Source organism: Periophthalmus magnuspinnatus, chromosome 18 (assembly GCF_009829125.3).
Source record: "Periophthalmus magnuspinnatus isolate fPerMag1 chromosome 18, fPerMag1.2.pri, whole genome shotgun sequence".
NCBI classification, from domain to species: Eukaryota; Metazoa; Chordata; class Actinopteri; order Gobiiformes; family Gobiidae; genus Periophthalmus; species Periophthalmus magnuspinnatus.
This window is the reverse complement of record NC_047143.1, coordinates 27,533,139-27,547,452: the sequence shown is the minus strand read 5'-3', so window position 1 is coordinate 27,547,452 and position 14,314 is coordinate 27,533,139. Positions and strand designations below refer to the sequence as shown.

General features: G+C 42.8%; 2 protein-coding genes across 2 annotated transcripts; one reads left to right on the top strand and one right to left on the bottom strand.

Annotated features, from left to right (window-relative positions):
- The first annotated feature begins 3,220 nt into the window (after positions 1 to 3,220).
- fgb (fibrinogen beta chain) lies at positions 3,221 to 9,457 on the top strand. Its single transcript, XM_055229161.1, has 12 exons — positions 3,221 to 3,308; positions 4,113 to 4,239; positions 4,845 to 4,947; positions 5,059 to 5,127; positions 5,218 to 5,332; positions 5,867 to 5,973; positions 6,282 to 6,396; positions 6,837 to 6,956; positions 7,040 to 7,162; positions 7,326 to 7,420; positions 8,244 to 8,434; positions 9,085 to 9,457. The coding sequence occupies exons 1-12, from the start codon at positions 3,236 to 3,238 to the stop codon at positions 9,311 to 9,313; spliced, it is 1,467 nt and encodes a 488-aa protein (XP_055085136.1). The 5' UTR covers positions 3,221 to 3,235; the 3' UTR covers positions 9,314 to 9,457.
- Positions 9,458 to 10,182: 725 nt separating this feature from the next.
- On the bottom strand, positions 10,183 to 13,468 carry LOC117386134 (fibrinogen alpha chain). The gene is made up of 4 exons (XM_033983444.2): positions 13,423 to 13,468; positions 12,850 to 13,033; positions 11,865 to 12,010; positions 10,183 to 11,633 (listed from the first exon to the last, which is right to left on the bottom strand). The coding sequence occupies exons 2-4, from the start codon at positions 12,905 to 12,907 to the stop codon at positions 11,319 to 11,321; spliced, it is 519 nt and encodes a 172-aa protein (XP_033839335.1). The 5' UTR covers positions 12,908 to 13,033; positions 13,423 to 13,468; the 3' UTR covers positions 10,183 to 11,318.
- Between the last annotated feature and the right edge of the window lie 846 nt (positions 13,469 to 14,314).

Sequence of the window (14,314 nt, the reverse complement as noted above, 5' to 3'; positions counted from 1 at the left end):
CCTCTGCTGTTGCCGTAGTTCCTGGTTTAACACATCACATAATTTCATGTTAAAACTTCCTGTTAAAATGTGATTTTGCTGATTTTTATTTTACAGATTTGACAGTTGTACGCTGCCGTAGTTTGGGCCATTTAATTTATATTTAAAAATAATATTAAAACTGCAAGCAGTGATAAAGGCCCATGCCACCATGAAGATCCTGCATTTTGTTCTCACTTACATCGCCCCTCCCCCCAAAATCAGCGTCTCAGTAATACTACTCCATTCATCCCAATGAAACCATTTCTGAAATTTTCACACCCGCACATTTGGAATTAGAGGTGGGTCTTCATTGGATTTTTTGTTCAGTATGATGAGTGGAATATGTGTATTAAATTCCAATGGTCTATGACAAAGTAATTATTTTTTATATGTTTTATAAGTTTTTCTATGTATTTCAATGAGAAATGTTGGATGTTGCCATGGCAACACGATTGCAAATAGAGGTATGTTCTTTTTGACTTTTTTTTTCAGTATGGGAATACGGACGTCCATGCCAAATTTGAAATGTTTATGACAAAGTAATATTTTTGGTCCCATTCAAAAATTCAAGGGGGCGCTATAGAGCGGTTTTATATCAAAGCTATAAAACTTGTACATTGCTGCATTCAGGTCATCAATGCACATAAATGTTTTACTGGGACCAATTCAATTCAACGTCACTTTTCATCGCTTTTCAAAATTCCCACTGACTTGTAGCCACACCCACATTTTAGAATTAATCAAAAATCTAAACAATAATATTTAATTGCACATGGGTCGTGGTTAGTTGTACAAATTTTAAAGCATTTTGAAAGAAATCCCAAGGTGGAGATATTAAAAGTGAGAGAAGACCAATTTTCAAAAAATGGGGTTCCGCCCAATATGGCCGACTTCCTGTTGGGTTTAGGGTCATAACGGAGTTTTTTTCATGACATGGACTATTTTCATACTAAGTTTCATCTTTGTCTGTTTTAAAAAGTTTGGTGTTTCCTTCCGTTTGTGTAATTATTTTGACTTTTTAAGGAGGAGCCACGGAGACATTTTTCATCATTTTAATTGTGTTTTTAGATTTCTTCATCTGTTGGCAAACTTGAACTTTAGGCCATAGTTGGATTAGTGTAGAGCGTTTATTTAGTCCACAACGAAGTCCAGGACTCTGAACCCCGTGTATTTCAACGACACAGTTCTTACGTTACCACGGTAACATGTTTGCATGTAGAGCTATGTCCTGATTGGCTTTTTTGATCAGTTTGTCCAGGGGGATGTTTGTGCCAATTTTCACTTGTCTGAAACTTTGTCTAAAAAAATGAATTGAGGTTGTTAGGGGGCGCTACCGAGTCGTCTTTTGTTGTTTTTGCTCCTAGTCTTTGGTGACAATTAGAGCTCGTCGAGTTCTGATTTTTTGTGTTTACGACTTGATTTTTGCCGTTTTCCGGGCTCCGGACGCAGTTTCTCAAGCTCGGGCTTAATAATAATAAAACGCTCGTGTTTTAATCTTAACTGTAAAAGACGCTCCATGACATGAGCTTCACACTGAGTTATTTAGCTCCACTGCGCCATCCAGTGGGGAAAATCTATACAGCATAAGTGATAATTATGAACTGAATAAAAACTTTTATTATTAAAAACTGTTGTGTAGTTTGTTAAAGTTTCAGAAGCTGTAACATAAAACTCAGTTTGTAAATCGTATTTATGTTAAGTAAAAATTTATTTTTTTCACTTCTGGACTTTTCCCCACAGAGTCTGGTTGGACGTTTCTCTGCTCGTCCAAGACGCTTCTTCAGTTCTGTTCAGTTCAGAACTGAAGAAGCGTCTTGGACGAGCAGAGAAACGCTTTGTCCAGTGGACAGATCTGAACTTGGTCGTTTGCTGCCCTCACCTGTGGTCATCAGCTCTGGGCAATGACCAAAAGGACAAGATCGTGGACACAAGCGTCCGAGATGGCATTTGTGCCATTCATCCATTTTCATTTAGACTGTTCTTTTTTAACGGTGAAAAACTCATTCAGATTTTTATTTATATTTTTGAGGAAAATGCTTCAGTTCTACCAGTTTGAACAGAAGTGAATGAACCTGTCCCTTTGTTTTGAATCAGCTTTTACTCATTTGATCTTTGACCTTTGTACTCAGGACCTTTTAAACTCAGGTCGACCTGGTTTGGTGCCAACGACATTCAGATTTCAGATCATCACATTTTAGTCACATTTTAGTCACATTGGCTCAATCGATATTTATGTTTGAAAGACAAAGAGCAATGAATTTAAAGCTCCTGTATGACACAAAACTGACTCTTGTAGCTTTAAATCATGTTATAATGTGATTAGTACATCAAAAACAGACTGGAGTTGTGTTTTGTTTCATTCACATGTTTGAGTCACATTTTATTACTAGTCTGTTACATCTCCAAAGCTCAAAATGCAACGTTCCACCTTGTGATGTCATCAAGTGGTAATTTTCAAGTGAACTCCTCCTTTTACCTTTAGTTCAGTCGAGATAAGAGACAACTCCAGGACTGAAATGATCCAGATGATTCTATAAATGAAGGTGTGTGGAGTTTAAAAACACAGTGGAGCACTTCCTGTATCACATGATGACATCACAAGGTGGAACAGAGTGTTTTCAGTTTGAGAGAAGAACTCAGCCTAAATCTGCAGGTTTGTGTGTTAAACATGTGAGAATGAAACAAAACACAACTCCAGGTCTGTGTGTGACGAGGGAACATTAGAGCAGTGCATTATGGGAGCTTTAATAATAACTCTGAATAAATCTTTAATATGTTCTGTTGTTTCTTTTTGTCTTTTTTTTGTCTTTTTTTACATAATTTTCTTTGTCAAAACCTGCACAGAATCAGAAAGAAATCAGATTACTCATTCAGATTATCAAAGTGGAGAAGTGTCTTGCTCAAGGGCCTGGATTTGCACCATTGACCTGAAGATTATGTCTGTTTTGTACATTTATTTTGTACTTTTATTTTGTACATTTACACACGTCTTTGCTTCTTCCCAAAAATGTTCAGTCATTTCAAACAAACCTGGGGTCGACAAACTGGACGTTGGACTTTGCGGAGGACGGGCTGAGTAAACCGTCCCGGATCCTCTCCCAGGATCGATCAAGACCTGGTCCAAGTCCAAGTCCAGGTCTGGGTCTAAGTCCGGCAGAGGGGATAAAAACCCGAGCAAAACCGGTTTGGATCCAAGACAAGCACCAACGTTAGAATGAAGCTGCTCCTGATGCTGGTTCTGCTCGGCTCTGCAGCCTGGGCCCAAGACTACGACGATTATGACACAGTAAGAAAAAGGACTGGACCGGGACTGGACCGGGACTGGACCGGGACTGGACCGGGACTGGACCGGGACTGGACCGAGACTGGACTGGGACTGGGACTGGACCGGGACTGGACCGGGACTGGACCGAGACTGGACTGGGACTGGACCGGGACAAGAGCAGGACTAGACTGGGACCAGATTGGGACTAGACCAGAATTTAATCAGGACTAGATCGGGACTGAAGCAGAACTAGACCAGGAAGAGACCAGGATTTAACCAGGACCAGGTCTGGATTAAAGCATCCCATTACAGAACCAGGACTAAACCAGGACTGAACCAGGACTGAACCAGGACTGAACCAGGACTGAACCAGGACTAAACCAGGACTAAACCAGGACTGAACCAGGACTGAACCAGGACTGAACCAGGACTGAACCAGGACTAAACCAGGACTGAACCAGAGCCAAACTAGGACTAGATTAGATTAGCTTCTAAATTGGGACTAAACAAAACCAGTTGTAGATCAGGACTGGAACAGGGACTAAACTAAACCAGGACTAGACCAGAACTAGACCAGGACTAGACCAGGACTAGACCAGGACTAGACCAGGACTAACTCCAAACCCTGACTTGATCTTTGCATCTTTCTTTTATTCTGTGTTTTAGTTTTGTTTATATAATGTATAATTGTACAGATTAAATATTATTCACGTATAATATTTATATTTTGTTTCTCGTTTCACAGGATGGAAAAAAACCCTCCACGGTTTGTACTTTTCACTTTTCTTCTTCACAAAATGACGTTTCTGTTTTGGATTTTTCTCTAAATCTAAATGTGACCCTCAGAACAACACGGCGACGGTGGACGCTCGAGGTCACCGACCTTTGACCCGAGGACGAGAACTTTACCTGAGCAGCCGCTACAACCCCCCCCCCATCAGCTCTGGAGGACGGTACGACTGACACTAGAAGTACTACTATGACTACTACTACTGAAACTACTACGACTACTGAAACTACTACGACTACTACTACTGAAACTACTACTACTACTACTACTGAAACTACTACTACTACGACTACTACTACTGAAACTACTACTACTACTACTACTGAAACTACTACTACTACTACTGAAACTACTACTACTGAAACTACTACTACTACTACTACTACTGAAACTACTACTACTGAAACTACTACTACTGAAACTACTACTACTACTACTACTACTGAAACTACTACTACTACTGAAACTACTACGACTACTACTACTGAAACTACTACTACTACTACTGAAACTACGACTACTGCGACTACTATTTAAAAAAAAAAAAATTCTGATTTGTTTTGTGATTTTTTTGTAATATTTTGTTTGTTTTTGTGATGTTTTCTTTTCTCGTTTTATTTGTGTTTTTTATTTGTGATATTTGTGATTTTTTGTGATTTTTTTGTGATTTTTTGGTGATATTTGGTTTGTTTTTGTGACGTTTTGTTTTGTTATTTTGTTGTTTCATTTGTGATGTTTAGTTTATCTTGTTTTATTTGTGTTGTCCAGGTACAGTGGACGTCCAAGCACCACCACAGTGACCGGGCCACAGCAGCAGGAGAAGGTGGAGCAACCAGAGAGCGGAGGCTGCACCCACGCCATGGACGAGATGGTACTGGACCAGGACTAGACCAGGACTAAACCAGGACTAAACCAGGACTAAACCAGGACTAAACCAGGACTAAACCAGGTCTTCCTCCTGACATAACCTCTGTGTTTCCAGGGCGTGCTGTGTCCAAACGGCTGTGAGCTGAAAACGATGCTCCAGAAACAAGAACGAAGCGTCAGAATCGTAAGAATCGTTTTCCGCTCCATGATTTCGTTTTCGTCTCTTGAGTTTTTCTTCTGTTCATTTTTTTTTTTTTTTTGCGTTTTTACCCAGAGCCTCAACAGTTTACGCCCCCAAGTGGAGGAACTGAGCCGAGAGTCCAACCAGGTCTTCAACTACGTGAAGAGCATGTCCACCAACCTGAGGGAGCGGCAGAGGGTCATCAACAGTGAGAGCCACACACACAACAAAACACTCTGTCCCACCTTGTGATGTCATCATGTGGTGATACAGGAAGTGCTCCGCCGTGTTTTTAAACTCCACACACCTTCATTTATAGAATCATTTGTTTTATTTCAGTCCTGGAGTTGTCTCTTATCTCGACTGAACTAAAGGTAAAAGGAGGAGTTAACATGAAAACTACCACTTGATGACATCACAAGGTGGATCAGAGCATTTTGAGCTAAACATTTTTCATTTCTTGCTAAAAAATAGTTGCACTGTGTAACTTTTCTGACATTTCTGCCGTGTGCTGGTCTCCATGGAGATGCTATTCCATGTAAAATAAACATAAGATAACCTTTATGTTCCACCTTATGGCATTACACACATCCGTCTCCATGGAAACGGGTCAGATCTGTGGAGAGGCGAGGCCGCTCTTTGTACAAATGCTCTAAACTCTAAACTAAACTCTGGTCTGGACAGTTTGTTTTTTTTTTTCTGCCAGTTTCCGTTTGTAAAAATGTTCAAAATGTTTCCATAGACAACAATGACGTGGTGGGGCAGTACACAGACCGGGTGGAGGAGCAGCACGCGTACATCAAGGAGACAGTGGACACTCATCTGCCCTCGACCATCAGGGTCCTACAGGTACAACTACACAAAGTACAAATACACCAAGTACAAATACACAAAGTACAACTACACAAAGTACAACTACACAAAGTACAAATACACAAAGTACAACTACACGAAGTACAAATACACAGACACAATCCTCTTTACATCCAGGTTTAAGTTTGTGTTACATGAAATGACTTTAATTTACTTCTAAAATTCTCTACATTATTATTGTTTCGTACTTGACCTGAGCCTTAAACTGTCGTGTCCAAAGGAGCCACCGGGGGCAGTAAAGTTCAGATCTGAGTTAGTTTAACCGTGACGTCATGTGACCTCAGGGCGTCCTGGACAAGGTCCGACTGAAGATCCAAAAACTGGAGAAGGCCATTCAGACCCAGACCCAGTCCTGCCAAGAGCCCTGCAAGACCAAGTGCCCCGTCCCCGTGGTGTCGGGTGAGAGCGACCTGCTCCTCTGCTCCTCTGCATCATGTGACCTGCTCCTCTGCATCATGTGACCTGCTCCTCTGCTCCTCTGACCCTCTGCTCCTCTGCATCTTCTGACCCTCTCCTCTGTTTCTCTCTTCTGCTTTTCTAACCCTCTGCTCCTTTGACCCTTTCCTCTGCTCCTCTATCCCTCTGCATCATGTGACCTGCTCCTCTGCATCATGTGACCTGCCCCTCTGCTCCTCTATCCCTCTGCTCCTCCTCTCCTCTGCTCCTCTGACCCTCTGCATCCTCTGACCGTCTGCTCCTCCTCTCCTCTGCTCCTCCTCTCCTCTGCCCCTCTGACCTTCTACTCCTCTATCCCTCTGACCCTCTGCTCCTCTGCCCCTCTGCTCCTCCTCTCCTCCTCTCCTCTGACCCTCTCTTCTTCTTCTTCTTCTTCTTTCCAGGTAAAGAGTGTGAGGACATCTTCCGTCGTGGAGGTCTTGAGTCTCAGATGTATTTGGTTCGTCCAGATCCTTCTTCTGCTCCGTACAGAGTTTACTGTGACCAGCAGACTCAAAATGGAGGTGTGTGTTTCATCATCATCTCCGTTTATTTCACGCTCAGATCATTATTTCATTTCACTGTATTTTATTTTTATTTTTTTCAGGCTGGCTGGTGATTCAGAACCGACTGGACGGTAGCGTGGACTTCGGCCGCCGTTGGGACGACTACAGGAAAGGTTTTGGGAATATCGCTTTGGACGTCGGCAAAGGACACTGCCAAACTCCAGGTACGAAAAGAGTGGTCATCCTGTGCCCTCCCTCTCTCCAGGAGGTTGTGGGTTTGACTTCTGGTCTCTCTGAGTGGAGCGTGCATGTCCTCCCTGTGTGACTGTGGCAGAGTGGTTAGCCTGTGTCTCAGGTTGTGAGTTGAATTCCGTCACATTTGTGCAGGTGAATACTGGCTTGGAAACGACAGAATCAGTCAGATCTCTAAAATGGGACCCACTACGCTGCTGGTGGAGATGGAGGACTGGAGCGGCACAAAGGTACAACCTAAACTCAAGCCCAACTCAATCCTAACTCAACTCAAACTCAACGCTAACGTAACCCTAACTCAACGCTAACTCAATCCTAACAACCCAAACTCAACCATAACTGAACCCAAACTCAAACCAAACTCAACTCAACCTCAAACCTAACTCAACCATAATTGAACCCAAACTCAACGCTAACTCAACCCAAACTCAACTCAACTCTAACCTAACCCTAACTCAACCCAAACTGAACCATAACTGAACCCAAAGTCAACCCAACCTCAACCCTAACTCAACCCAACCTCAAACCAAACTAAAACCTAACTCAACGCTAACGCAACCCTAACTCAATGCTAACGCAACTCTAACTCAACCCTAACAACCCAAACTCAACGCTAACCTAACCCTAACTCAAACCTTACTCAAATCTTACTCAGTCCTAACTCAACCTTAACTCAACCCTAACTCAACTCTAACTCATTCCTAACAACCCAAACTCAAACCTAACTCAAACTAACTCAACCCAAACTCAACTCTAACTCAACTCAACTCTAACCTAATCCTAACTCAAACCTTACTCAAATATTCCTCAACTCTAAGTCAACCCTATCTCAAGTCTAACTCAACCCTAATTCAACCCAAACTCAAACCTAGCCCAACCCTAACCCAACTCTAAACCAAACTCAACCCAAAGTCAAGCCTAACTCAACTGTAACCTAACCCTAAATCAAGCCAAACTGAACCCTAACTCAACCCAACCTAACCCTCGCCCTTTTATAGTTCAGACGTGTTTTATCGTCCGTACACAGTTTAAACCCGTTCCCGTGTGTCGCAGGTTTACGCTCAGTACCAACATTTCACGGTTCAGTCCGACTCCACAAACTACATGTTGGCCGTGGACGTCTACAGCGGCACCGCGGGGAACTGTCTCCTCGAAGGCTCCACCGAACTCATCGGCATCAACAGAACCATGACCATCCACAACGGCATGATGTTCAGCACCTACGACCGCGACAACGACAACTGGTGAGAGCGTCTCCCCCTGCAGGACGCAAAGAGCATTACACCAGAGAACCACTCACATCCCAGTGTGCACAGACCCCAGGATCATGTAGAGGGTTAAAACGAACATTTAAGACCAAAGTGACGAGTCTGACAGCAGCAGAGACAGAGAGAGGGTAGCAGTAGCAGTACCAGTAGCAGTAGAAGAAGAAGTAGTAGTATTAGTAGTAGTAATAGTTATAGTAGTAATGGAAGTATAATAAGATCTGGAAGATAAACCAAAGATGGCGTTGTGTTGTTTTCATTGACCTGTCATTGGTACGAAATGTCAAAAAAAAATTTAAAAAAATCCTTCTCCACTACTTCCTGAATGTTGTCCTAGCCCCGCCCATCATGTGACATCAGAAACGTGACTAGTTCTGACCAATCAGAGTGACAGCTGCTAGAACGGAGCTACGCTAAATCTTACAACGCTAACTTTTAGGCGCTTTGAGGATTTAAAATGTTTACGTTCGTGTTGTGGAAATAGAGAAGAATCCCGATAAAACCCGACTTTTGTGAAAGCTGGATGCCCTGTCAGAGCTGCAGTACCTGGAGCAGCCACTAGTCTCTCTCCAGGGCCGAGGGGGCGTGTCTTATCCGGTTGTTCTTACAGATCTTTCCTCTTTTCGTAGGAATCCCGGGGACCCGTCCAAACAGTGCTCGCGGGAGGACGGTGGCGGCTGGTGGTACAACCGCTGCCACTCGGCCAATCCGAACGGGCGGTACTACATGGGCGGGGCTTACACGAAACTGATGGCGAAGCACGGTACGGACGACGGCATGGTGTGGATGAACTGGAAGGGCAGCTGGTACTCGCTCAAAGCCATCAGCATGAAGATACGCCCGTTTTTCCAGTCCTGATGAACGAGAAACAACACGGACACTGCAAGAATCTAACCTACAGGAGTTAAAATGATAAAAGTCTGTCACCTGTTCGTCTCCATGGAGATGCTGTTGCTCTGTTAGCATGTTACAAAGTGTGGCATTAAACTGAACAGAGGTTTTTATAGCTTAAAGGTTCTATATTACACAAAATGGATGCTGTTCTCTCCTCAAAAACAGACCTGGAGTTGTGTTTTGTTTCATTCACACATGTTTGGTGCATCTCCAAAGCTCAAAGTGCTCTGTTCCACCTTGTGATGTCATGATGTGGTAGTTTTCGATCATTTTAACGGCTCCTTTTCCGTTTAGTTCAGTAGAGATTGGCAATTCTGGGACTGAAATGATCCAGATGATTCTAGCGAAGGTTTGTGGAGTTTAAAAAAACACAGTGGAGCGTTGTTAAAAGTACAGCAAGAATATTTAAGTGTACTTTTTTATACTTGACTTATTTTTTGCTAGAAAGAATAAATAAATATTGAAACACGCCTAAAACATTTATCTAAAGATGGGGTTGGAATTTAAAAAAAAACACACCTCGATATTTGAGAACACCCCAAACTGAGCTGGAGGAAAATTAAACAAGAAATAAACAAAAACAGAAAACACATGTGATGATATTTTAACTCCTGGACTGGTTCAGTTTTTGCAGTGTAACAGGAAGTCACACAGGACTGTCAAAATAAAAGCCCTGTATTACAAATGTTGTGCTGGATATTTATTTAAATGGTGTTTTTTGTTTTTTTTAGAATGTGCACATGTTACAGACATTGAGTTGGGTTTCAAACTGATCAAAATAAACAAAATAATTTAAAAATACTGAACTGTTTCATAAGTAAATAAGACAAGGCGAGGTTTGAATATTGAGGTTTATTTTTATATTTACTGTGTCTATAAATAATCACCAAAACCTTGTAAAAAACACAGTTAAAAATTCTGTAAAAACCCTGCAAAAATCCTGAAAAAATCCTGAAAAAAACCCGCAAAAACACTAAAAATCCTGCAAAAACCCTGTGCACATTTGTGAAAACGATGTAAACATGGAGCTATTTCACATTTAAACAACAAACATCTCTTAAAATTTCTTATTGTCAGCAAAATAAATCCATAAATCCACAGTGACAAACCTCCACCAGAAAAGTTACACATTGCACCTTTGAAGCGTTCAAGTATTGCCACCAGTGACGGAACAGAACATAGTAAAAGTAGTAAAGTACAGTACATTTACAGTGTGTACTTTTTACTTTTACTTGAGTACATTTGAGAGCAGTATCTGTACTTTCTACTTCACTACAGGACTGAAAAGTAAAAGTATTATAGATTTATTTTTAACACGTTCATAATTTGAACAAAAATACACACAAAAAAAACAAAACAGTTACTTTAATACTTTTAATTAAGTCGATTTTTTCATGTCATACTTTTACTTTTACGTGAGTATTTTCTCGCTCCAGTATCTGTACTTTTACTTAAGTAACAAACTGGAGTACTTCTTCCACCTCAGACTGTAACTGAAGTCCCTTATTTTGCACACGTTTAAAGAACACACTGTAGAATTTCTCGGTAACATGGCAACAAGAAGAAGTCAAAACAAACACAAAAGACGCCAAAAAACCTGATTGGTCGACCATCATTTTGAACAGAATCAACGTGTCTCAAACCTGTAGCAGCTGAACAGTTTGGGGCTTTGCAGAAATCCGCCATGTTTTCTGTCCCTGTGATGTATTTTTCTTTCTTTTTTCCTCGTTAGCGGCCATATTTGCTTTGGTACGGACAGATCATGCCTGTCCCTGATTGGCTGATCCACCTGTCAATCACATTCATCTGAAGTGGACGACGTTCCGCGCTGAGCATCTTCGTAAAGACTTGGAGTAGTCTGTGTTCTTGTAACTGCATCATTTCCGATTTGGTAAATGGAGTCGTTCAAATTTCACCTTTTGATTGTGATTAATATCAAACTAATTAAAATAAAAAAACAAAAACGTATTTATTCAAGTTCTGACGAATCGTAAACGTCTTCAAATTCCAGTTGATTTGGACGCACGTCTTCAAACAAGTTTAGTCCCTCGTCCAGAACGGTCCTGATGATTTTATAAATAGGGCTCGGGTCCGGTCCGAAGTCGACCGGCGCCGTCCGGATTTGCGGAATCATTCCCGGCGTCGCGTAATCCGGTTCCCTCGCTTTGTTGTGGATTTTTTCCGTTTGAGATCGGAGCGTCGCGTAGTCTTCCAGATTCACTGACCACGATGAGCCGGACTGACAGGAGCCGAGACAGGAGCGCAGCCTCATGTCCACCTCCACCTGGAAAAAAAGAATAGAATCAAACAAAATCGCCCCCTGCTGGCAGTGGGGAATGAAGCGCCTTGAAAATGACAATTAGCAGCACGGACTTTATTAGCAATTTGAAAACTGGAGGTTCAAAGGAAAATATGAGTCAAACATCAGACCATCTCCAGACATTTAACTGCTCCATCTGCAGCCGAACACTGAAGGAGCACGGTGGGATGGAAGGGCATCTGGCACAGTCCTCACCTCAGTTCGCAGCAGCTCTTCCAGTTGTTTTTGGACTTGTTCTTTCAGTTCCGTCGTCTTCAGCTCCAGGCTTTCCGACCGTTTCCGCAGAGACGTCAAGTTTCTGCTCAAGTCTTTGGCGCCTTTAACAAAACTCACCTGAAGAGCTGGAAATGAACATGTTTTTAATAAAAGGGTCTGAGCTCGTTAACAACTGGTCTCAGACATTTAAAGATGGGTCAGTCTGGGTCAGTCTGGTTTAGTCTGTGTCAGTCTGGGTCAGTCTGGTTTAGTCTGGGTCAGTCTGTGTCAGTCTGGGTCAGTCTGTGTCAGTCTGGGTCAGTCTGTGTCAGTCTGGGTCAGTCTGTGTCAGTCTGTGTCAGTCTGGGTCAGTCTGTGTCAGTCTGGGTCAGTCTGTGTCAGTCTGTGTCAGTCTGTGTTAGTCTGGATCAGTCTGGTTTAGTCTGGGTCAGTCTGGTTTAGTCTGTGTCAGTCTGGGTCAGTCTGGTTTAGTCTGTGTCAGTCTGGGTCAGTCTGGTTTAGTCTGTGTCAGTCTGGGTCAGTCTGTGTCAGTCTGGTTTAGTCTGTGTTAGTCTGGATCAGTCTGGTTTAGTCTGGGTCAGTCTGGGTCAGTCTGGTTTAGTCTGTGTCAGTCTGGGTCAGTCTGTGTCAGTCTGGGTCAGTCTGGTTTAGTCTGTGTCAGTCTGGTTTAGTCTGTGTTAGTCTGGATCAGTCTGGTTTAGTCTGGGTCAGTCTGGTTTAGTCTGGGTCAGTCTGGTTTAGTCTGGATCAGTCTGGTTTACTCTGGGTCAGTCTGGGTCAGTCTGGTTTAGTCTGGGTCAGTCTGTGTCAGTCTGGTTTAGTCTGGGTCAGTCTGGGTCAGTCTGGTTTAGTCTGGGTCAGTCTGGTTTAGTCTGGGTCGGTCTGGTTTAGTCTGGGTCAGTCTGGTTTAGTCTGGTTTAGTCTGGGTCGGTCTGGTTTAGTCTGGGTCGGTCTGCGTTCGTACCGGTGGCGCTCTCGAGTCGTTCTCTGAGGCGGTGGTAAGTCCGTGCTGTCGTCGCCATCGTCTTCTCCGCTTCGTCTTTATACGTTTTAACCGTTTTGCAAATACGTCTCAGTTTATTTTCCACTTTGGTCTCGTGGTCCAGGATCAGACCCTGGACCCTGCAGCCGGAGGGACATCGAGAGACCTGCACCACGCACAACCCTCCTGGTGAGTGTTACCAACATGTTTGTCTCTATGGAAACGGTAAAGCTCAAAATGTTTTATGAACTTAAACAGCACAGGGCCCCTCCGGAACTTTACCTATGACATCACAAATCTGAGAAGTTTTAAAAAGTGTTTGTTAACGTTCAGCGCCGGCGGAACAGGATTTATCAAACTAGCTAATGATTGTGTTTACGTGTGTGCGCCCCCTGCCGGTCAGATCTATGGAACAGCGCCCTCTGCCGGTCAGATCTATGGAACAGCGCCCCCTGCCGGTCAGATCCTCTTAGTTTTTAACGCAGTTTTCGATTTAAACTTAAACCGTGTGAATGAAGCTCTAGGTGTGTTTTTAATTTTTGAACATGTTTTTACCCAGTCCTCGTCTGCGCACAGGGGCAGGTGCGTTTCTCCTCCTCCTCTTCCTCCTCCTCCTCTTCCTCCTCTTCCTCCTCCACAGTGACTCTTCTTCCTGTCAGTCTGGCTCAGCAACTGGCGGCCATTTTGGCTCAGTGTCAGACAAACTGTGGGCAGAGACAGGGCAGCGCTGTGGTCAGGTCAACTCAAATATTTACACAATCCTACGACTTTTGGACTTAAATGTTGCACAGTTTTATTTTGGTAAGACCAGAGTGGGTGAAGTGAGTGGGTAGGAAATATAAAACAAGATCTAAACGGTTTAAAGCTGCACTGTGTAACTTTCACGATGAAGAGTCCACCGCCTTCTTGTTTTGTCGTTTCTTGTTTTTCAGTGGATCCGTGTGGACACAAACAGGACAAGTATTTACTCCAGATAAACTCGAAACACTGGCGACTGAATAAATGCGAGATCATCAAGTTTAAAGCCCTACTGTGGGACATTACAAGCAAAGCAACAGCAAGAAAGTCACTTATTCCACCTCGATTTCGTTTTCAATCGACAGTCGCGCTAAGGGTGACGTTTATGAACGAGTCGCCGCTTTTGAACGGTTCCTTAATGTGAACGGCTGGAATCGAATCTCAATTTTTAAAAGAATCAAATCTTTCTGTCTTGTTTTTATGCATTTTACACCAGCACAAGAGTCAGGACAGAAGGTTAAATGTTATTGTAGTGAAATGATTCATTTAGATTTTGTTTCTAAATTATAAAACTCTCCCACTTTTACAATTTTAAATAATCTGAGCGTTGGTCAGTCCAGTCAGTGATAAGTTTGTAGATAAAATGGGTTCTCACGTTGGCGTCTGTCACATAAACAAATTGTAAAAGAACCAGTCTGTTGAACGACTC